The 24568-nt window shown below is 41.1% G+C and overlaps 1 protein-coding gene and 1 long non-coding RNA gene across 2 annotated transcripts; both read right to left on the bottom strand.

The window, feature by feature from the left end:
* Positions 1-1764: 1764 nt before the first annotated feature.
* LOC115377878 (uncharacterized) lies at positions 1765-3508 on the bottom strand. The gene is made up of 3 exons (XR_003930073.1): positions 3089-3508; positions 2824-2913; positions 1765-2333 (listed from the first exon to the last, which is right to left on the bottom strand). It is a non-coding gene; the product is annotated as an uncharacterized LOC115377878 (long non-coding RNA).
* A 4707-nt stretch (positions 3509-8215) lies between these two features.
* Positions 8216-24455, bottom strand: LOC115377543 (uncharacterized). The gene is made up of 5 exons (XM_030077354.1): positions 24324-24455; positions 23982-24172; positions 23478-23549; positions 20801-21526; positions 8216-8362 (listed from the first exon to the last, which is right to left on the bottom strand). Exons 2-5 carry the CDS (start codon positions 24078-24080, stop codon positions 8216-8218), a joined length of 1044 nt encoding a protein of 347 aa, XP_029933214.1. The 5' UTR covers positions 24081-24172; positions 24324-24455.
* Positions 24456-24568: the final 113 nt, after the last annotated feature.

Here is a 24568-nt window from a genome sequence, read left to right as displayed (position 1 = left end):
TACAATTTGATGCCAAATTTATGCATGTGGAGTGAAAATTGTGGCCAGGAGAGCAAATTTAAGACAAAAGTTTTAGGCGATTTTTAAGGGCTGCTCCACTCTAGCCCTCAGGAATGCCACTCTAGCTCACGCAATACACACTCATTCAAAAGTCAGAGGCGGCTCAAAAATAACTCCAAACTTAAACTGTGTTTTATGGCAAACTAAAGCAGACATGAAAAATTGAATATGACACACATAAAGTTGAACATCTGCTGAGTCATTTAAGCTTTGAATGGAGTCTGTGGGCCAAAGAATGAGGGAGCTGTGAGGCTTTGAAAATGCATGAGTGTCTGCCGATTTCCCATTCTTTTTCTATGAGGGCACTCATTGCCACTGGAGCTTGTGTGGGCGGAGCCAGAAATGAGGCTCTACAAAGCACACAGCATGAGTGACAGTGCTGCTTGGGAGAGAATCTCCTAATAGTGGTCAAACAAATGCTTTTATCTCAAATGACAGTAAATCCTAGCGGAAAAATAAAGACTTTGGCCTTTCCAAACTGTAAAAATGATTTTCCAACTCCCAAAGATATCCCTGTTTTGGCGAGATAAAAAAGTGTGTGTTTCTCCTTCTCTTCCTAGATTTTGGGTTCAAGATATACTGTGTGTGTGTGTTTCTCTGCCAAAAGGCAGAGAAACTCTCCAGCTAAAGCAGCGCACTGACATAGATTGTGTAACAAAGCGAAGAGTTGCCACTCCGCTCTATTTCCACCGGCTAACAGCAGCACACTGGCTTAGCTTGTCTATTCAGAGAAGAGATATCACTTTGGCTAATTTTTCAATCTGTGTTATTGCAGGCATACTACTGCTCATTCATTGGTAGCTGAATTGTTAGGTCTGTTTGATAAGTAATTTACATTTTTAAAACAAATAATTTAACATATTGTTAAATTATTGGAGTCAAACTTACTGGTAAACAGCTACTCCTTCAAGATAATTTATTATGTTATACAACCCATAAACATACACTAACACTACATACTGAGTGTTGGACCAACATATCTCCTCTGTGCTACAAAGATCCGTGGTAAAGAGCCGTCCCCCCCCAGCCCTAACCCTAATGTTTCTTCTTCTGTTTCATGAAATCAAGATGTCAATACTCCCCCAACCCTCCCAGCTGGACTAACACAGGAAATACACAGGCTGGTGAAGCTGCAGGGCCACAGTTGAGCTTTCATGTAGATGTACCTGGCCATAAATTCACAAGCAAACCTATGTGAAATAAAAACACTAGCTTAAAAGAGGTTTGTCTTCATTATACACCAACTCATGGACTTACCTGAAATAAAAATACTAACTTTGAAGAGGTTTGTCTCCATCATACACCAACTCATGGACTTACCTGCAGCAGACACCATGTGACACCACCAACTCTTCTTTGAGGTACACCATGCTGATAGTGCCATTTACAATTTTCTTTGTTAAATGCTGTATAGATTAATGGATCTAGTCCTGTGTTTTTCTGCATTTCCTGATACACAATACCCTTTTACTGTTGTGCTGTGTTACTAGGAGGGAGTGAGTGACACTGACCTTGAGCAGGGTTTGGGTTACTTTAGCTGCAGTGAAATGGCAAAGACTAAAATTATAAAATGCATTTAAAGGGGAGACAAGTCATTAACTTGATATCAGTACGTGAATGCCATTAACTTAGTAGTAGTCTTGATACTTAGATTATGATACAACACAAGATGTAACACAAGTTTACCAAAAAAAACATTTACCTCTACAAAATGGATCCAAGAAAAAGTAAATAAAAGAAATAATGGCTGCTGAAACACCAAATGTTTAGTGAGGAATAAAATTTATTTACAGTAGAAGAGCAACACAAAGATTAACAAGACACAAATCTAAGTTCTCTTAGTGACACCAAAACATGCTCAATCAGCCCAAATGCACAGCCAAAATATCACTGAAGCCCTGTCCTCCTAACTGCCTAACCAGAATCTAACTAAGCTGTTCCCTAGTCTTCAGGCGCTACTTGTGGCGGGTACTTATGCACTGTAGCCCGATAGCCCGGTAAAGCAACCATAAAATGGCGACCCACCTGCAGCTTCGGATGTGCTCCCGAGACAACTGCTCTAACCACGTTCGCACCACACTAACACCCCCCCCCCAAACGAGTTCCAAAGGGAACCCGCTCTTAAGCCTAACTGGGGACTGAACAACGGCAACTTACTATGACCATGCACAGGACCAACTGAACTCTGTGCCACAAAATTACAAAGTCCTCACTGGAGCTCTTGTTGCTCTCCTTGCTTGTCTTCTTCTTGAGTCTTCTGCGGCATCTAGACTCTGAAAGAGACAAGTAAATGCAATACATGTTTTGTGTTTGTACAGAGCTTTTGACATTAGCTTTGGAAGCATACATAATGTAGATAAACATAACCAAAGTTCACGAGACAGTATCTACATACTGCAAAAGACAAACCGTCAAAGAAGTGTATTTTTTTATGTTGGAGACTTAAGGATATTCTAATATTAGACACTGTGTAGTTGAATGCAAACCACTTTACATTCAGGTATTACTGTTTTTCTTTGTAACGTGTCCCTGTCTCCTCACTGGAGCAGCATCCATCGTTTCTCTAGTCTTCATTCAGGTTTTCATGTTGTGACAAATAATGAAAATAATTACTTTTTGGTCATGTGACCACACTCATCCTATTCTGAATACAATCCAAAAAAAATAAACTCAGTAAAAAGAAGTGAAACTTTTGAGAGGGTCCCTTATACATATATGTATGTCTATATCTTTTTCAGATGTGTTAATGTGTTCTCATTTTACCTGAACATCTTCATTTGTTGCTGTTCTGTTTCCTCAGTAGAGCCGGCGTTGTTCTCCCTGGCCATCTTCAGTCTCCTCGGCTGTCGTGCCCTTAAAATGACACATTTAATATTAAGCCATTGTAACACTGGGTTATGGAATTAAGTACACAACTTTCATATGTTAAACCATCAGAGTTGTGATATTCTGGGGTTAACTGTAAATGAGACAAAACCAAAAATTAAGGAGATTGTGATGCAGGATAAGTAGGATGGATATTTTGTACCTGTGTCTTCATGTCCTATTTAGATGCTCAGCGCTCCGGTGGCTTGAGTCCTCATGACAGCTGCCCATTGGTCTTCTTGGTTTTGAGCGTGTCATCTTCTTCATTTTTGTGCCTAGTGGAGAAGTTGCCATCCTTCCTCTGACCAAGTGACTGGGGCTGTGAGGTCTAAACTTAGCAGTGACATGTATACACAATATTTTGTACTATGTGACATTACAATTCAAACCTGCAAGGCGTCTTCGCACATGGACAAGCTGAGCTGTATGGATGAAGTGCGGGTGTGGCAGATACATGCTGTCACAGAGGGGCTTGGCAGACCTGCAACACAGTTAGAAAAAGACTGCTCTCTTCCTGCTCTCTCTTGTCCTTGGAGTGCGGAGGAGTGCAGTCGCACCGCTCTTTGCTCTCTGCTTTTCTCTCCTTTACTTACTTTACTTAAGCTTTTAATCATTTTTAATCATTTTCTATCACCACATAACTTTCTGTGGGGCTTTTATTTATTTTTACCATTTTTACCGCCTGTAGCAACTTAGCTTGGTTTGCTAAGCAGATGGCTACATCCAGCCCTCCAGATGAAAACCAACTCGTTAGGAAAGACAGGATTATTGCCAACCTCAGAGAAGACATCCGAAAGCTCTCAGCGGAACTCAAGTCCCAATCTGAGCTGCTGACAAACACCCTGAACGTGGCTCATGAACAGTCTCTACAGATCTCATCGTTAAAAGCTGCTCTTCAGGACACACTGGCCTGGGATCCTGCCTCTTCTCTTCCGGAGCCCAGCAGCTCAACGCCCCGTCGTAAGCTGCAATGGTCGGAGGTGGTGGTAAGGGGCAAAAAAAGGACTTCACTCGGTCTCTCATCCCACCTCAGCCTCTCCAACAGATTTGAGCCTCTGTCATCACGGCTCGAAGCGCCGGACTCCGACGAGCTCAAGGATGATGCAGCCCATCCCACGTCTCCCCAGTCCGGGAGTCTTCCTCTGCCTGCAGCCCCCCTCCCGGCTGACAGCCGGCAGGCCCCCCGTGTGGACGGCTCTGTGTCCCCCCCCGCACACACCACGGAAACAGAGCAGCGACGAAGGAAAAAGAGTCCCTCAACTCATAAAGGTGAGACTATGAGACTGAACAATAACAAAGTTAGTGGATCAAAAGCCAGTGCCAGGCCGAGAGCCAGAGAGCAATCCGCTAAAAACAAAGCTAAGAAGGTAGACACTATTCTGCTTGGGGATTCTATAACGAGGCAGGTGGAAATGGCCAGGACTGAAAATCTAACTGTGAATAACACATCAGTCAGAGAAGTGGCAGCTAAGCTACCTGACATCATGTCTACACGGCCACATATTAAGAAGATTGTTATTCATGCTGGCTCATTTGACATCCTCAAGAATAAATCTGGGTCTGAGACCCTAAAGAAAGACTTTTTGTTTTTATTGGAAACACTTAAAAAACTTCACTCAGGAGTGTCTTTCATCTCTGGACCTATCCCAACACTCGGCAGAGGTTGCGAGTCCTTCAGCAGACTCCTTGGCTTAAGCACATGGCTGTCATCAGCCTGTCTCGAGCAACAGGTTGGATTTATTGACAATTTTAATATTTTTTGGAACATAAAAAGCCGCTTCATGCCAGACGGGATTCAACCAAACAACCTTGGCTCCAGACATCTTGGGTCCAACATACGCCACACCATCGAGTCGTCTTATCAGAACATATATGCACTGATAAGCAGGAAGGTCAGCACACAGGGAGCAGCCAGAGAGACAGTTACTGCTCCCACAACAACAACCGCCTCCCATAATGATGACGTCACGGCCTGCGACTCTGTCCTCCACATTACAAGAAGCCTGCAGAGATTGTCTTTGTCCCAGCCAGAATGTCAAGAAAAGAAGAGATAGGACAGTCACCATGCCGCTTTCCCCCTTATGCCGGCAATTTCACACAGCCGGCGGCATGGCAAAAATAAAAACACTTGCAGGAAATCAAGGACGGCCAACCCATCAAATCTGATATGTATCTCATGTCAGTCACAGTCTGTCTCTAAACATAGGCCAGATAACATTTCACAATTAGCACTTCTAAATATCAGGTCTCTGGCTGGTAAATCCTTCATAGTCAATGATTTCATTAACAAGCACAAACTTGATTTTATGTTTCTAACTGAAACGTGGCTAGGTCAGGAAAATAGTGCCGCAGTTTTGATTGAGACAGCCCCTCCAAATTTTAGTTTCTTTAGTGAAGCGAGAATACACAAGAGAGGAGGCGGAGTTGCCACTCTGTTCAAGGACAGCTTCCAGTGTAGGCAAATGTTTTATGGTCAGTTTGACTCCTTTGAATATGTTGCCACTCAGTTAAAATCCCCCTGTCGAGCAATTTTAGTGACCATCTACAGACCGCCCAAATATAATGCAAGGTTTTCTGATGAGTTTGCAAAATTGCTGTCTGTTGTGTGCATGGATTTTGACTGTGTTCTTTTAGTGGGAGATTTTAACATTCATGTTGATAACCTTACAGATGGGTGTGCTAAGGAACTGTTAAATATCCTGGATAACTTTGGGCTTTCTCAGCATGTCACAGAATCAACACATAACAGAGGGCACATATTAGATCTAATTATTTCCAAAGGTCTTAATATCTATGAGATTGTGGTGAACGATGTCGCTTTATCTGACCATTACTGTGTTTCGTTCAAAATGACCACCTCTGCTAATAATATGAAAAGTGAGGCAGAGGTGATCAGAAAGCGTTACATAAATGATAACACCTGTGCATTATTCACCCAGGGTTTTACACCATCACCAACCCTGCCCTCAGCTCTAGTTGATGACCTTGTAAACAGTTTTAGCTCCAACATTATGACTGTTATTGATTCCATCGCCCCAATTAAGACCAAAGTTCTGTCAGGAAGAAAAAAGGCACCCTGGAGAAACGCCACACTGGTTAAGGAACACAAAAGATTATGTCGACAAGCTGAACGCAGGTGGCGAAAAAACAAACTCCAGGTACATTACGACATTTATAAAGAGAGTCTTCGCAACTATAACCAGGAACTGAAGAATGCAAGGCAATCATATTTCTCAGAGATTATCAATAGAAACAGTAATAATGCCCGCACACTTTTTTCTGTTGTGGACAGACTGACCAACCCCACAGCATCACTCCCTCCTGAACTTCTGTCCAACAAGTCATGTAATGACTTTGCAGCCTTCTTCACAAACAAAATATTGCAGATAAGACAGGCAGTGTGCAGTTCCAGCTCAGGAATGATAACACTTGTGCCTTCCTGTCCTCCGGTTAATCTAGGACATTTTAGCCTCCTTGATTACACAACTCTAACAGAAACGGTTTCAAAATTAAAGCCCACAACATGCTGCCTTGATATTCTGCCTTCAAACTTTTTTAAAACCATTTTTAACTGCATAGCTCCGGATGTACTGCAGATAATAAATACTTCTCTTAAAGCAGGCCAGTTTCCCCAGGCCTTGAAAACTGCAGTAATAAAACCTCTTCTAAAAAAATCAAATCTGGATGCCACAACAATTAGTAACTATAGGCCAATATCAAATCTGCCATTTTTGGGGAAAATCATTGAAAGGGTTGTCTTCCAGCAAATCCATACTTTTATGATGCAAAACAATCTTTTTAACAGATTTCAATCTGGATTTCGGCCACACCACAGCACTGAGACTGTACTTATCAAAGTCTTAAATGATATTCATCAGAATACTGATGCATGCAAATCCTCTGTCCTGGTATTACTAGATCTCAGTGCTGCATTTGATACAGTTGATCATAATATTCTACTTAGCAGATTGGAAAAGTGGGTGGGACTCACCGGCACTGTGCTACAATGGTTCAAATCTTACTTACGAGATAGGGACTTTTTTGTGTCAGTTGGTAACCATAAATCTGAGCGAACCACAATCACATGTGGGGTTCCTCAAGGGTCCATTCTTGGACCACTTCTATTCAACATCTATATGCTACCCCTAGCCCAGATTATGGAACATCACAACATCTCCTATCATACATATGCCGATGACACACAACTCTATATCTCAGTGTCATCACATGACTACAGTCCCTTACTCTCATTGAGTAACTGTATTCATCAAATCAATGACTGGATGTGCCAGAATTTTCTCCAGCTAAATCCAGAAAAGACAGAAGTATTAATTTTTGGCCCAAAAAATGAAAGGGCAAAGATCAGCGCTCACCTTGGCTCTATGTCACTGACAGCTACGAATCAAGCCAGAAATCTTGGTGTTATTATTGACTCAGACCTGAGCCTCAACAGCCATTTAAAGTTTATCACTAAATCTGCCTATTACCACCTGAAAAACATTGCTAGAATTAAGGGGTTTCTGTCTAAACAAGACATGGAAAAACTTATTCATGCATTCATTTTTAGTAGGTTGGACTATTGCAATGGCATATTTACAGGCCTTAACAAAAAATCAATCAGACAGCTGCAGCTGATTCAGAACGCTGCCGCCAGAGTCCTTACAAACACCAGGAAACTGGACCATATTACACCGGTCATTAAATCGCTACACTGGCTTCCTGTGAGTCAAAGGATAGATTTTAAAATCTTACTGCTGGTCTACAAAGCCCTGAATGGTCTCGGACCAAAATATATGCTTGATCTACTGGTTCCCTACGATGCATCTAGACCCCTTAGGTCATCTGGAACTGGTTTGTTGTGTGTTCCAAGAACAAGAACCAAGCAAGGTGAGGCAGCATTCAGTTACTATGCTCCTCACCTATGGAACAAACTTCCTGTAGATCTGAGGTCTGCTCAGTCTGTCAGCTCCTTTAAATCAGGGCTAAAAACACTACTGTTCACTGAAGCGTTCTGTTAGATTAAATACTTGCCTGTTGTATTGCCTGTACTTTTTAACTACACACTGTTGATTTATGCCTCCTCCGCACTCCAAGGACTACCTATTGTACTGCCCGTACTTTTAAACTACGCACTGTTTATTTATGCCTTTTATTTTTCTTACTTTGTTTCTTATCCTAACTGTTTTATTTGGGTTTATTGTTAAATCAGCAGCAAATGTCAGAGATTCCAGGGCTGAGGACTGAGTCCGGGCTGAAATCTCTAATAGGAGAGGTTTCAGAGTCTAAGGAATTAAGAGGTTGGGCTGTCGGCATCCCTGCGGGGGGTGACCGGGAAGTCTGAGTCAGCTACTGCTGTGACTCGACACTGGGGAGCAGGCTGTGAATTCAGATCTAGAAGGGAGACGTCCTGTGATGGATCTTTAGAGTTCATCACGATCTGAATAAGACCAGAGTGTGGAACCTGTGTCCGGCGGGACTGTAAGACTCTGAGTGAAGGACTCAAGAGCAAATAGTGTGATGTATTATTAAGGGCGACGTCCCTTACAAAAAAAAAAAAAAAAAAAAAAAAAAACAGACCCGACCAACCAAATTCCTGATGGTTCAGAGCCAGGGACAAGAGATACTAGCTGAAATCTCTGACAGAGCTGGTTCAAATTTTGTCTAGTCTGGTGGCAAGGAGTCGCAGGCGTGATATAGGCTATCACGGCCTGGACCCTTGGCCCATTGCCTTTTGGTGGCAAGGAGCCGCAGGGGTGATAAGGCCTATCACGCCCTGGGCCCTTGGCCGTCTAGCTCAGGCAGTGTACTGAGCCTGTTGTTATTTTATGTTATTTTATATTTTATGTTACTGTATTTTATTATTGCTATCATTCTAAATTTTTATTTCCCTTTTTATTGACTGTTTTTATTGTTTTAATTTGTGTCTTGTTGCTTTTAATGTTTCTGTAAAGCACTTTGAATTACCTTGTGTTGAATTGTGCTATATAAATAAACTTGCCTTGCCTTGCCTTGCCTTCCAAAAAGAGGCTGGGAAAAGTCAGTTACAGTGACAAACAAGCATTTTGCGTTCGTTATTGTCTCGTATAAAGAAAGGCCATTAGTGTGGTTGCACTGTTGGTATGATTTAACCTAGCGGCTGACTGCTGGCTTGGAACAGCCCGCTCAGCAGGTCAGAAACCGAACACTACCAGTCACTGTTGCTATATCTGTTATGTAGTATTTGAAATGAATAACAGCCCATAACATAACAGCTCACATTGATATTATAACTTAAGGTAACGGCTGACTGCTGGCTTGGAACAGCCTGCTCAGCAGGTCAGAAACCGAATACTATTAGTCAGTTGTGCTAGAAGTTATGGAGCCCATTGTGTAAGCAAATTGCATTGTTGGTGTGTTTGAAGATAACGGCTGACTGCTGGCTTGGAACAGCCCGCTCAGCAGGTCAGAAACCGAATACTAGTTGTTTTATACACCAAGAACAATGACTTGCCTGCCTATATTTTTTTGTTTGTCTGCCAGAGTAACATACATTGTAACAGCTAATGTTTGTGTGATTCAAAGTAACGGCTGACTGCTGGCTTGGAACAGCCCGCTCAGCAGGTCAGAAACCGAATACTATTAGTCAGTTGTGCTACAAGTTACGGAGCCCATTGTGTAAGCAAATTGCATTGTTGGTGTGTTTGAAGGTAACGGCTGACTGCTGGCTTGGAACAGCCCGCTCAGCAGGTCAGAAACCGAACACTAGTTGTTTTATACACCAAGAACAATGACTTGCCTGCCTATATTTTTTTTGTTTGTCTGCCAGAGTAACATACATTGTAACAGCTAATGTTTGTGTGTTTGAAGGTAACGGCTGACTGCTGGCTTGGAACAGCCCGCTCAGCAGGTCAGAAACCGAATACTATTAGTCAGTTGTGCTACAAGTTACGGAGCCCATTGTGTAAGCAAATTGCATTGTTGGTGTGTTTGAAGATAACGACTGACTGCTGGCTTGGAACAGCCCGCTCAGCAGGTCAGAAACCGAACACTAGTTGTTTTATACACCAAGAACAATGACTTGCCTGCCTATATTTTTTTTGTTTGTCTGCCAGAGTAACATACATTGTAACAGCTAATGTTTGTGTGATTCAAAGTAACGGCTGACTGCTGGCTTGGAACGGCCCGCTCAGCAGGTCAGAAACCGAATACTATTAGTCAGTTGTGCTACAAGTTACGGAGCCCATTGTGTAAGCAAATTGCATTGTTGGTGTGTTTGAAGATAACGACTGACTGCTGGCTTGGAACAGCCCGCTCAGCAGGTCAGAAACCGAACACGAGTTGTTTTATACACCAAGAACAATGACTTGCCTGCCTATATTTTTTTTGTTTGTCTGCCAGAGTAACATACATTGTAACAGCTAATGTTTGTGTGTTTGAAGGTAACGGCTGACTGCTGGCTTGGAACAGCCCGCTCAGCAGGTCAGAAACCGAATACTATTAGTCAGTTGTGCTAGAAGTTATGGAGCCCATTGTGTAAGCAAATTGCATTGTTGGTGTGTTTGAAGATAACGACTGACTGCTGGCTTGGAACAGCCCGCTCAGCAGGTCAGAAACCGAACACGAGTTGTTTTATACACCAAGAACAATGACTTGCCTGCCTATATTTTTTTTGTTTGTCTGCCAGAGTAACATACATTGTAACAGCTAATGTTTGTGTGATTCAAAGTAACGGCTGACTGCTGGCTTGGAACAGCCCGCTCAGCAGGTCAGAAACCGAATACTATTAGTCAGTTGTGCTAGAAGTTATGGAGCCCATTGCGTAAGCAAATTGCATTGTTGGTGTGTTTGAAGATAACGGCTGACTGCTGGCTTGGAACAGCCCGCTCAGCAGGTCAGAAACTGAACACTAGTTGTTTTATACACCAACAACAATGACTTGCCTGCCTATATATTTTTTTGTTTGTCTGCCAGAGTAACATACATTGTAACAGCTAATGTTTGTGTGATTCAAAGTAACGGCTGACTGCTGGCTTAGAACAGCCCGCTCAGCAGGTTAGAAACCGAATACTATTAGTCAGTTGTGCTACAAGTTATGGAGCCCATTGCGTAAGCAAATTGCATTGTTGGTGTGTTTGAAGATAACGGCTGACTGCTGGCTTGGAACAGCCCGCTCAGCAGGTCAGAAACCGAACACTAGTTGTTTTATACACCAACAACAATGACTTGCCTGCCTATATTTTTTTTGTTTGTCTGCCAGAGTAACATACATTTTAACAGCTAATGTTTGTGTGACAGAAGGTAACGGCTGACTGCTGGCTTGGAACAGCCCGCTCAGCAGGTCAGAAACCGAATACTATTAGTCAGTTGTGCTACAAGTTATGGAGCCCATTGCGTAAGCAAATTGCATTGTTGGTGTGTTTGAAGATAACGGCTGACTGCTGGCTTGGAACAGCCCGCTCAGCAGGTCAGAAACCGAATACTAGTTGTTTTATACACCAACAACAATGACTTGCCTGCCTATATTTTTTTTGTTTGTCTGCCAGAGTAACATACATTTTAACAGCTAATGTTTGTGTGACAGAAGGTAACGGCTGACTGCTGGCTTGGAACAGCCCGCTCAGCAGGTCAGAAACCGAATACTATTAGTCAGTTGTGCTACAAGTTATGGAGCCCATTGTGTAAGCAAATTGCATTGTTGGTGTGTTTGAAGATAACGGCTGACTGCTGGCTTGGAACAGCCCGCTCAGCAGGTCAGAAACCGAACACTAGTTGTTTTATACACCAACAACAATGACTTGCCTGCCTATATTTTTTTTTATTTGTTTAATTTTCCAGAGCAGAGTACATTGTAACAGCTAATGTTTGTGTGACAGAAGGTAACGGCTGACTGCTGGCTTGGAACAGCCCGCTCAGCAGGTCAGAAACCGAATACTATTAGTCAGTTGTGCTACAAGTTATGGAGCCCATTGCGTAAGCAAATTGCATTGTTGGTGTGTTTGAAGATAACGGCTGACTGCTGGCTTGGAACAGCCCGCTCAGCAGGTCAGAAACCGAACACTAGTTGTTTTATACACCAAGAACAATGACTTGCCTGCCTATATTTTTTTTTATTTGTTTAATTTTCCAGAGCAGAGTACATTGTAACAGCTAATGTTTGTGTGACAGAAGGTAACGGCTGACTGCTGGCTTGGAACAGCCCGCTCAGCAGGTCAGAAACCGAATACTATTAGTCAGTTGTGCTACAAGTTATGGAGCCCATTGCGTAAGCAAATTGCATTGTTGGTGTGTTTGAAGATAACGGCTGACTGCTGGCTTGGAACAGCCCGCTCAGCAGGTCAGAAACCGAACACTAGTTGTTTTATACACCAAGAACAATGACTTGCCTGCCTATATTTTTTTTTATTTGTTTAATTTTCCAGAGCAGAGTACATTGTAACAGCTAATGTTTGTATGTTTGAAGGTAACGGCTGACTGCTGGCTTGGAACAGCCCGCTCAGCAGGTCAGAAACCGAATATTATTAGTCAGTTGTGCTACAAGTTATGGAGCCCATTGTGTAAGCAAATTGCATTGTTGGTGTGTTTGAAGATAACGGCTGACTGCTGGCTTGGAACAGCCCGCTCAGCAGGTCAGAAACCGAACACTAGTTGTTTTATACACCAAGAACAATGACTTGCCTGCCTATATTTTTTTTTTATTTGTTTAATTTTCCAGAGCAGCATACATTGTAACAGCTAATGTTTGTGTGACAGAAGGTAACGGCTGACTGCTGGCTTGGAACAGCCCGCTCAGCAGGTCAGAAACCGAATATTATTAGTCAGTTGTGCTACAAGTTATGGAGCCCATTGTGTAAGCAAATTGCATTGTTGGTGTGTTTGAAGATAACGGCTGACTGCTGGCTTGGAACAGCCTGCTCAGCAGGTCAGAAACCGAACACTAGTTGTTTTATACACCAAGAACAATGACTTGCCTGCCTATATTTTTTTTTATTTGTTTAATTTTCCAGAGCAGCATACATTGTAACAGCTAATGTTTGTGTGTTTGAAGGTAACGGCTGACTGCTGGCTTGGAACAGCCCGCTCAGCAGGTCAGAAACCGAATATTATTAGTCAGTTGTGCTACAAGTTATGGAGCCCATTGTGTAAGCAAATTGCATTGTTGGTGTGTTTGAAGATAACGGCTGACTGCTGGCTTGGAACAGCCCGCTCAGCAGGTCAGAAACCGAACACTAGTTGTTTTATACACCAAGAACAATGACTTGCCTGCCTATATTTTTTTTTTATTTGTTTAATTTTCCAGAGCAGCATACATTGTAACAGCTAATGTTTGTGTGTTTGAAGGTAACGGCTGACTGCTGGCTTGGAACAGCCCGCTCAGCAGGTCAGAAACCGAACACTAGTTGTTTTATACATCAAGAACAATGATTTGTCTGCTTACTTTTTTTTTTGTTTGTTTAATTTTCCAGAGCAGCATACATTTTAACAGCTAATGTTTGTGTGTTTGAAGGTAACGGCTGACTGCTGGCTTGGAACAGCCCGCTCAGCAGGTCAGAAACCGGACATAGTATTAACTGTTGCTATTTCTGTATTATTAAGTATTTAAATAAATAAGAGCCCATAGTGTGACTGATCGCAATATTTGTGTAATTTAAACTAACGGCTGACTGCTGGCTTGGAACAGCCCGCTCAGCAGGTCAGAAACCGGACATAGTATTAACTGTTGCTATTTCTGCATTATTAAGTATTTAAATAAATAAGAGCCCATAGTGTGACTGAACGCAATATTTGTGTGATTTAAACTAACGGCTGACTGCTGGCTTGGAACAGCCCGCTCAGCAGGTCAGAAACCGGACATAGTATTAACTGTTACTATTTCTGCATTATTAAGTATTTAAATAAATAAGAGCCCATAGTGTGACTGAACGCAATATTTGTGTGATTTAAACTAACGGCTGACTGCTGGCTTGGAACAGCCCGCTCAGCAGGTCAGAAACCGGACATAGTGTTAACTGTTGCTATTTCTGCATTATTTAGTATTTAAATAAATAAGAGCCCATAGTGTGACTGATCGCAATATTTGTGTGATTTAAACTAACGGCTGACTGCTGGCTTGGAACAGCCCGCTCAGCAGGTCAGAAACCGGACATAGTGTTAACTGTTGCTACTTCTGCATTATTAAGTATTTAAATAAATAAGAGCCCATAGTGTGACTGATCGCAATATTTGTGTGATTTAAACTAACGGCTGACTGCTGGCTTGGAACAGCCCGCTCAGCAGGTCAGAAACCGGACATAGTAGTAACTGTTGCTATTTCTGCATGATTATGTAGTTTAATAAATAAAAGCCCATAGTGTACCTGATCGCAGTGTTACTATAACTTAAGAAAACGGCTGACTGCTGGCTTGGAACAGCCCGCTCAGCAGGTCAGAAAAAGAACGCAAGCTTTCATCGCGCAAAGTCAAAACTATAATGTCTTACTAAACTATACAATAAACGGGGTTATGGTAACTGTAATATGTTTGAAGTACGCCTGATTGGAAGCAGACATTTGGCTGACAAACATAAATGTGATCGAGAAGTGTATTTTTTTCCGTGGTGGCAGCAGTGATAAGCTGCATATAGCCCTTTGACTGAAACATCTCTAAAACAGGTTTCTTTATATTACCTAAATGATTTTCATTGAAGTCTCCGCAAACAATGATTGGGTGTGGACATACAACGCGCAAATAATCTAAGAGCCTTTCCATGTTTGGCAAGAAATTTTTGATACTATAAACAGGAGGCCTGTATATAGCTGCTATCATTAATTTTACTGGTGCTTCAATTTTGACCACTAAAAATTCAAGGTCAGTGACATTTGGTATATGCTGAAACACTTCTGCGTGAACATGGGATTTGCAGTAAATTGCAACTCCCCCCCCCTCTTTTTTGGCCAATTCAGGAAAACGCATGTAACAGAGGTGCCTGTTGCGTAGAAACACTCTGTACCCCTCTAATGCTATACTGTCGGTAACAATTGAGCCTGACAGATGAGTTTCGGTTAGACACAAAACATCTGCAAGTCTCAATTCGTGATGGCATTTGATGTCGTTGATGTGAGTTATTAACCCTTCTGTGTTATGGTGCACTATTTTAAACATTTCTACCAAGTCTGTTTCGCGCACGTGTTTCAAAAGTGGCATAACACCCGAAAGCGACGCTGTTGTCATGGTTTGCATTGCGGCGGCGATTTCACTGTCAGCATAAATTTTATTTTCCGCAAAGTCGGTTATGTACAGACCACCTAGAGAGGTTGTCCTACTTAAAGCGACGTACGCCATCCCCGGCTCAAATACACGTTTAAGTGACACGACTGCAGACTGTAAAGTCATACCTTGAACTTTATGACTTGTACACGCAAAAGCCAATTTAAGAGGGAACTGACGGCGAACTACTCCTTTTTTGCTCAAGCTTTCCTCTAATCTTTCTATATAAATCAAACTATCTGATGCACCCTGTTGATTTTGACGCTGTTTTTGACCTGCTTTTGGATTATCCAGTTGGAGTCCTAACTTCTGTACTCTAGTTTCTCCAGCTTTTGTCTCAGTTACTATTTTGGCTATTTTTCCAAATGTGCCATTTACAATTCCATCTTCTACATCTATATTTCTAGTTACCATGACGCGCACTCCCTCAGCTGCTTCTATGGTTTGAACTAATTCTCCCTTTTTACTTTTAGTGGGTGCACCCAGCTTTTTCATTTTTCCTGTCCGCGAGTCTTGAAGATAATCTTCCGCATCAATGTTTACAATATCTTTGTGAAGGGCACGAACTGTCTTGCTATTGTGGCAGTCAACTTCTTTGTTGGTTGCAAAAATGTAAATTACATCCGTTGGGCAGTCTTTGCTTTCAGTGACGGCACTGGCGAGTAAAGTTTTGTCACTCTCACTAAAACTTTCCGTCTTTTGCTTCACCCTAATCCTGTTCAAAAGGTGAGCAAACGCAAGGTCTTCTTTCTGGCGCATGATTTCGGTCAACGTGATCATTTTAAAATGTTCCTTCCAGAAGTCCTCCTCATCCTCCTCATACACGCAAAGCGGTTTGGCTTTACCGACGGGACGTAACTGGTAGAAATCACCCACTGCGAGAACAGAAATCCCCCCAAAAGGTTTCTTATTCCCTTTAATTTGCTGAAATCTCCAGTTAACGTACGCGAACAAACGCTTTGAAACCATGGACACTTCATCTATGATAAGAATCTCTACATTGGATAAGGTTGCTCTCATCTCATCTAAACTATTTCCTAGTCCTTGGTAAGGTGGTTTCAAGCTACGCGGCAGTTTCAACAAAGAGTGCAAAGTCTGTCCCGAAATATTAAACGCTGCAGTACCGGTAAATGCAGTCAGTAAAACCGTGGGCATAGATATGTCATGTTCCTCGCGCAATTTAGGGAGCTGACGAAATATTCTTGTCGCCTCTTCATAAATGCATTTTATAACGTGTGATTTACCACAGCCGGCACCTCCAGAAACAAAGTAATGGAATGGCTGTGGGTTCTGGCCCCAAACACGCTGAAGGCACCACTGACGCACAGAGTAAAATATTGACGCCTGAGTTTCATTAAGACTTTGATAAAGCTTTTGCACGTATTCGCGACTAACCTTTGGCGGCTCTATCGAGGGTACGACTCCGCCTCTCTCTTTTGGATTAGGCTGGTACTCTGGCACTTCATCTTGCTCATGTTCCATGTTATTTAACCCCTGTTCAGCAATGCACTCTAAGCGGTCTGCCTCAGCTGCAGGTGCAATTGCCGCCCATGCATCCACAAATGGATGGCTGAGAAGTTCCTCATAGGCTATATCGATTTCTTCACTGTGTTGTTCGTACTTCTTCTTGTTTTCTGAGACTATTACGCACACTGCTTGGAGGCAATTTGTTCCAGGCAGTTCAACATAAGCGCTTTTGAAAAACTGCTCATATGTCGGGTATTGGTCTGTTTTTAGCTGTGTGTCAACGCGGTACGGCAGATACAGTTTAAGTAACCTACCATAATACTTCTCAGGATGTTTTTGTTCTGAGAAACGAGGGTATCGGATTACAGCCGGCTTTCCTACTGTTCTTTTCTGGATGTATCCCATGTCGCACAACAGGCGCTTGACTTTTCCCCCTTTAGTTTGCTGGCCATAGATAATCCTGTAGTTTGAGGCGAATTCAGCAAGACACATGTTTTCAAATTCGGTCTCAACAGGTCTGGCTTTATATTTATCTACGATGCCCTTCATCCAAATATCGTCAGTGTTGTCTTCTTTCATTAGTAGTTTTTCGATAGGAAGACTCATTTTCATCGCATCGTCATCCGTCTGTACGAATACGACCTGGCGGGAACACATTTTTAGTTTTAAACTACAAGTTCGCGCAACGGCCTCTTGTGCACTGACTTGCCTATGCTTAGAATAAGCCTGCATTAGCTGCTTCATTTGATCCCGTTCATTTGAACTAGTTTCACGCGCACTCTGAAATACTGTTTTCAGGTATTCAGCCATCTCATGCTCTGGCTTGGACACATACGACAACATGTACATGAGACAGCTATAGTGGTCCAAAATGAACTGAATGTCCATGTTTGCATTCCATGCTCTAAGCAGATCAGCATTGTACCCGTTGACCCAACAGTCTTTTGGCCGACGCTTCATTAGAATTACATTAGAGCTGAAAACTGCTTCGGCACACTTCTCGTACTCATCTAGGGTTAAGTTTGATTTCTCCAAAAGTTCTGACATATCATCAATGGAAACTTTTGGGTCATTGAGCAAATCCCATATGGGTTTAAGCTTTTTTCTAGCCTCTTTAATGGCCTTACTGTCACCTTGGGCTCTGCGATTTTTCTTGCTTTTTTCAAACTTTTCATCATCATCTTCATCTGGTCTGGGACGGGTTATTATAGTTGTCTCCATGGGCATTTTGGGAAAACCAAATCTACACTGAACATTCCCTTTTCTGCATGTTTTGGAATGATTTCTGCTGTGAATCTGAACCTCAGAGACGATTTTGTGGAGCTCTGGCTCAGTTTTGGGGTCAGGCATTTGGCACGTTATGTAACAGTCGATAAATTTACAAACCTTATCGTCGGGATCGCTCTCAAATTCAGGGGCGTCTTTGATCCACGCAATTAAATGTATGTGAGGGCTTCCTCTAAGTTGAAATTCCACGCGATAGAAGTAATCCTCTACTTGACCAATGGGCTGCGCAGGTGACAAGAGAAGATCCCTCATTAATGCATCCACGCGCTTTTCAAACATTCGCATGACAGTGACAGGGTTACTACGAAGAATTTCACATTTTGTATTCCAATCAAGTTGTGAAAAGTCTACCTGTTCACCTTGTTGACTCTTAATAACTGTGATGACTTCAGGCCATCTCATTTCAGCTGCACTAAATGTACAAAAGAACGTGGGTTTGCCTAGCTGTCTAATCATTGCAATTAAGTCTTTAAGAGTTTTGTCCCAGTAAGCCGGTGTCCCTCTCAAAGGCTGCATAAAGCGGGTTGCATCCTTGTTCCGTAAAAGTCTGTCGAGTTCCTGTTTATCCTGAACCATTCTGTTAATAATCGTACGGCCATCTCTCGTGATGGGTTTACTTTTTCGCAGTTGGATGGACATGCTGTTTCTAGCCATGTGTGTCTCGGTGACAAACTGGGCAAAGAATAAGTAACTCTGGTCTTTTGCGAAACGGGTATCGACCGAGAACAACCTTACATTAAAGTACATACTTGGTGATACGCTGATTGTTCTTACCTCATCTAAGGTATTCTGTCCATCTGGAAATTGCACAGGGAACGCCATCGCCTCAAGTTTTGGAATCGCAAAAAAGCCAACAGGCTTATTTCCTTGGGCAGGTGCAATGCTAAATATTCCCTCACCGTACGCTAGGATTTCATGACCTATGTCAGGTGGTTGCATGCACGAATCTAACATTAGACCTGGCCTAAGTTCATCTTTCTCTTTGTCTATGTTATTAAGTTTTTCATTTGTAGCTGGTTCCTGTGAATCAACTACTGGCACCTCTTGTGCATTGTCGGGCTGGTTTGGAGCATCCTTTAGTTCCTCAGAGCTATGGGGCTGCTCATTGGAATTATCATTACCTGCTTCCTCATTGACTACTTCAGGCTCATGTTCAAAGTCATCATCAAAACAATCTTCCAATATAGCCAGTTCATTTATGGATATATCTTTGTACTCAGAATGCTTCTCCTTCAGTATGGATAAAGCTTCCAGTACGCTGTTCATATTGACTGTATGGAAGAGTTGATGTCCTTTGTAATTAAGATGCCGTTTTAACTTGACTTGCAAGATCTGTGATTCGCTTCTACATCTTGGGAGGCAGTTCACTGTTGCTTCCACCTCTGAGGGAACACACACAACAGCTCCGTGAACTGCTCTTTGTTGGCCTTTAGGCAAGCTAACGATTTTAGCAAACGGAATGATTTTGGCTATAAGTTGCCTTTCGAGCACATTCAAATCCAACAACTGTGCAGGAATACATGCCAGCTCCAGTTTATTTTTTACAGCAATGGATGGCATGCTCCCTCGTTTTAAATGGTTATCGCATGTGTGGCAAATCCATTCCTTTTTTCTCTCTTGGGGAACTATACATTGTTTTGGATCTGCGCATTCACTGACACAAGAGTGAACATATTTTCCTGTCAAGCAAGGTGTTACAGTGTTAATATTTTTTACATATTTTGTCCTATTACAGACCTTAACTTGATCAGGAAAAAGAGCTCTGTGGCACACTGTACACACATGAGTGGGGCCATACTGAATTCTTAAATGGAATGTTGATATTGCCGTTTGCATCAGGCTGTTCACAGCAGGCTTCATTGGCTCATCTGGCTGCAATATTTGTTTGCAGAATCGTTTGTATTTAGTTTTTATTTTCAACGCACATTGCATTTTATGGTAAATCTTAAATTTGTGATCTTCACATTTGTTTTTTTGATATAATGAACAGCATTGAATATGTTGCAGTCTAAAATTTGGATCATTTTTATATCTGTTTTGAACAGTCTGTCTTTGTTTGGATCTATAATCTGAGCTACCTGCATATCTTGATGTAATGTATGTTTTCCGTTTTTGTCTAAAGTCAGGATCACTGTTGTATTTTTTAGCCATGCACTGTTTTTGCTTGCTTTGAAAATCAAGGTCTTTTTTATATCTTCTATGTACGCTTTCTGTTTGCTCTGGAAATCAGGATCTTTTTTATATCTTGTGACTACGTACGCTTTCTGTTTGCTCTGGAAATCAGGGTCTTTTTCATATCTTGTGACTACGTACGCTTTCTGTTTGCTCTGGAAATCAGGGTCTTTTTTATATTTTTGGATTATGTACGCTTTCTGTTTGCTTTTGAGATGAGGGTCCTTTTTATATCTTCTGATCATATACGATTTATGTTTCCTCTGGAAATCTAAATCGTTTTTATATTTTCTGATCATGTAAGCTTTTTGATTCCTTTTAAATTCAGTATCTGTGTGGTATCTGTTAACCACTGATGCTTTCTTTCTGTTTTTATAATCGAGATTCTGCATATAACGATTTTTCTCATACTGCCTTTTATTTTCATCTCTTGCTTTGTGAGTTGTGAGCGTTTGATTTTCAGAGCGAGTTGTTTTCCTTCGGCGAAGCTTGTTTAGTTTGCTCACACTAAATACTACTTCCTTTGCTACTGGTGCAACACATTGATGCTGATTATTTACTGATTGTTCAGTTTCTTGTTCAGGAATAATTATTTCTGTTTTTTTAGTTACTGAACCTGTTTCTGTATTGGCAGAATGTGTGACAAGTTTTGTCTGGGCTCTTGCACTCTTTAGCTCTTTTGGTATTTTGGACATATGCTCAAAGGAAGATCCAGTACGGTTGCTGACCATTTCAAAGTTCACTGGCATGAAGTCATACTGCTCATTATCCTCCCAGCGTCGGTAAAGCATGTGCAGTCTCTCAATCATGTCATTCAGGTGAGTAAATGTAAGCATAACAGCAGTTCCGTTACCTGTACGGTCCGGCAAACCCTCTGCTGTTCTAGCATGGGGATCGAAAAACCCATAGCGTCCAGATCTGTCCCTAAACACTGCAATGCACAGTGGACTGATGGTCAGCAACGCATGGGTCACATCTGCTGAGAGACACTGAAGTCTCTCAGAAAGACTTAGCCACCAACCTGCATAGTCACCCCTACCAGTGACTCTAAGGGATCCCATTAGTACGTCAGACTTATGTACAATGTAAGTGTGTCTGTTTGTTGTGACACTCACGGGCACTTCTTCCATCGTCAAGTGCTCACTTTGAAACTTCCCCTCAGCAATAAGTTGCCTTTTAGCGCGCGTGTACAAGGCATCGCCAACCTGTAGCACACTGTCAAGATCGCTCTTACGAAAATGTGTTCCCTCACTGTGGTATGCTAGGAATGTGAGAGCATTACATGTGCACTGGTGATTTCGCGAGAACGGATCATACCTGTTGTCACCCTGATAATGGGATGCCTGGACAGATATTACCCTGGGTGCATCAGCAGTGACTTGCGCATGTTCTCTGGCAGAATTTTCAGTTTCAGGTTTGGTCTTGCTAGGCTCCTGATGTTCCAGACAACGCATCTAATCAATGTGAAGAGAGAAAAAGTACAGAATTATTGACACAAATGTGATAAAAGTGGGGAGGTGGGGTTCACGTGCAGAATCCTACATCCATGATAACAGTAATAAGGTCTTAAAACAATCTATTGTTACATCTGTGAGGGAGTATAGATTTCACAATACATAATTTTTTTTATTTTTTTTTTATTACAGGGTGGCTTAGATGGGAGGGAGACAGGTCAGGCAATGTGATATTGATAACCTTAAAGCAATACAACTGTGTTTCAGGCAAAATAGTCTTTTTACAACTTACCCATACAGAGACAAGATGGATGGCTCCATCATAGAGAAAAAGTAAACTTTAAAGCAACACCAAAGCTGTGTTATTAGCAATATTTAGCATGTGTATTTCAAATGTCTTGATTGAAGTAGGAGAGAAAAAAAACTTGTTTTAGGAGAAGATGGTGATACACTGTTTAAAAAAACACACACTTTCAGAACTGCTGTAAGATTTATTTTTGCACTTTGACAGTGCCAGAGTAATGACTTCAAGTCTTTATTCAAGGATTCTTTATTGTCATACAAAAAACACATGAATGCACATGAGGAGGTACTAAATTAAGCAAGCTAACACAAAATCCAATGCATAGGAATTAAACCACTGGACTTAGTGGTGAAAATTGTATTTACTCACCTCAATATGAGTAAGCAGAAAAGAGAATTTTGCCCAAAACATAGGAATATTCTTTTAATCTATATAGACTGCATTAATAACAATTGCTCAGCAAAAATAATTACTTAGCATTTAATTAATGTTTATATAAAATGACCACGTTGAGAAGCCTATTTCTTATCACATTTTAAACTTTATAATTGACAAACAAGACTTGATCATGTTTTTGTATTTTTCTCCTTTTATTTGGAACATTTGTATTTCAATTCAACAGTGAACAAAGTAAAAACTGCAACTGAGCTGATAGACATCTTGAATGATTACCCTTTGAGTTTACTTTCATTTCATGTTTTGTTCACTATTTAATTGAAAATGTGCACAAAAGATCGAAATAAAATGAGAAAAACATGATGAATTACCTTAGTCAGGTATATCATTCAAAATGTAAAAGGCAAAAGACCTTTACATTTAGTGACTGTATGTGAACTATTTATAATGAAATTTACAGAAAATGTTCTGTATCATCATGTATATCTCAGAACATGAAGACTAATATTGAGATCGGAAATGTAGGACATATTACGCAGCCCTACTGCATCCTGCCCATTTCTCTCCTCTGCCACAGTCTCAACCCTCCCATACTGAACTTTAACCCCTCCAACAGGACTTTTTTTTTATATACACCACCACCATCTCTTTAATAACAGATTATCTTAAACCATGGTAACTATATATATGTTTGAGGAAATTAGTAACAAAAACTGGCTAGGAACTGACCCAGCAAGATTGGCAATTCAATACCACAGAACATAACTTATTTGAACCTTAATGTTTTTCTAAAGTGTTTGAGTGTGTTTAGTATCATAAGTTTAATTAAAAACAATGTAACAGTCTATTTTGTGTATATCTATTCAATGTTCGTTTCTAATGATACTGACTGGTATGAGAATATTTATTCATGATAAGTCTAGGGTGAGAGACACCAAAATAAGACAACTTGTAAAAGATAAATAAAAAAATGCTCTCATCTCTCATGCATTTTTACATAATATGGGATAATAAATTAAATACCAAAAATAAGTATTTCAAGACATTTAACTGTATTCTAGCTTGCATTAACTTCATATTTACGGTTCATATTTACCTGGAGAATTTGCAGTATAACACACATAGGATGAAACAAGTTCACAAAAAAGGTAGATATGAATAAAACTGCATTCTCATGATTCTCACCAGTGAGACATTATCAACAGTTCCAGGAAGTAATTAAGTCAAATGTTACCACATTTCTTAATATACCTGTTGAGTGGTCATAGGCTGGCTCGTCTGAAGATCTGCCAAGTCCATCTTCCTTGACTGGTCTCCTGCAGCCTGGGATCAGATTAGCAAAACAGCGACAAAGATGTACACATTTTTTCAACCTAGATTTTGTAAAAAAAAAAAAAAAAAAAAAAAAAAAAAAAAGTTTGAGTGTGTTTACTGTTACAAGTTAAATTAGCGGATAAATTTTGCTTATGCAATTGAGAGCCCAATTTTTTGACCCGAATTGTAGAAATTCTAATTTAAGACATAAGGAGCCCCAGCAACCGTGTAACATGTCCAAAGGTAGTTTCACATCTATTTTGTAGCCTTTTATGCCTTCAAATTTTAGCAAGTGTCATCCTACAAGAAATATGGCTACAGATAAGTTTCAGAGATAAAACAAAAGAGGAAATTTTTGAATTGTAATTTCTTTTGTTATGTCATTAGAAAATATTACTTATGTAAATGCAGGAGAAGTGCACACACTTATTCTAACTGTACCTCTTCACTGGTCCGGAGTGAGCTCGTCTGGGTGTCATCAAGGTCCAACTTGGTCCAGCGGACGCGCGCAGCCTGGGCTCTCTTGCTTCTTCTCGGCATCTTAAAAATAAGCAGAAATCCTTCCAAATACTTAACACTTGTTACTTACCTGGTGTGTAGTTGACTGTAGTTGTAGAATGAGTAGAGGGAACCTGAAGGGGAAAAAAAACAACTTATACACACATTGTATGTACATATAAACATACAAGTACTAAAAGCCAACTACGTTGCAACTCAACAAATTTATGTCCCAACAATTTGATGTTGCAGGATGACAAAATTGCACACTGATGTGACACTCACCAAGGCAGGAAATTGCAAGTTTGCAACCTGTCACCTGAATTCTTCTGTTGTGGACCTGTTGTACAAAAAGGGAAATCAGCCATGAGACAGAAAGTTTAAAGTCTTATCTTACCCATATAAAGGTTACTTGCTGCTCCATGTGATGTGCCAATTCAGTGTTTATATTGCCATTACAGAGTATGCTGCATTTTGACACTAAAAATGTGCTCTCTCTCTCTCTCTCTCACACACACACACACACACAC

The sequence above is a fragment of the Myripristis murdjan genome, chromosome 19 (assembly GCF_902150065.1).
Source record: "Myripristis murdjan chromosome 19, fMyrMur1.1, whole genome shotgun sequence".
NCBI classification, from domain to species: domain Eukaryota; kingdom Metazoa; phylum Chordata; class Actinopteri; order Holocentriformes; family Holocentridae; genus Myripristis; species Myripristis murdjan.
Note: the sequence above shows the minus strand (reverse complement) of the source record. Positions and strands in the feature narration are given on the sequence as shown.

Coding starts and splice junctions, on each gene's coding strand:
- LOC115377543 (XM_030077354.1), bottom strand. CDS start 24,080: ATGCCGAGAAGAAGCAAGAGAGCCCAGGCTGCGCGCGTCCGCTGGACC. Junction 23,550..23,981: donor CACTCCGGACCAGTGAAGAG/GTACAGTTAGAA, acceptor ATCTGATCCCAG/GCTGCAGGAGACCAGTCAAG. Junction 21,527..23,477: donor AGCCTATGACCACTCAACAG/GTATATTAAGAA, acceptor CACATTGATTAG/ATGCGTTGTCTGGAACATCA.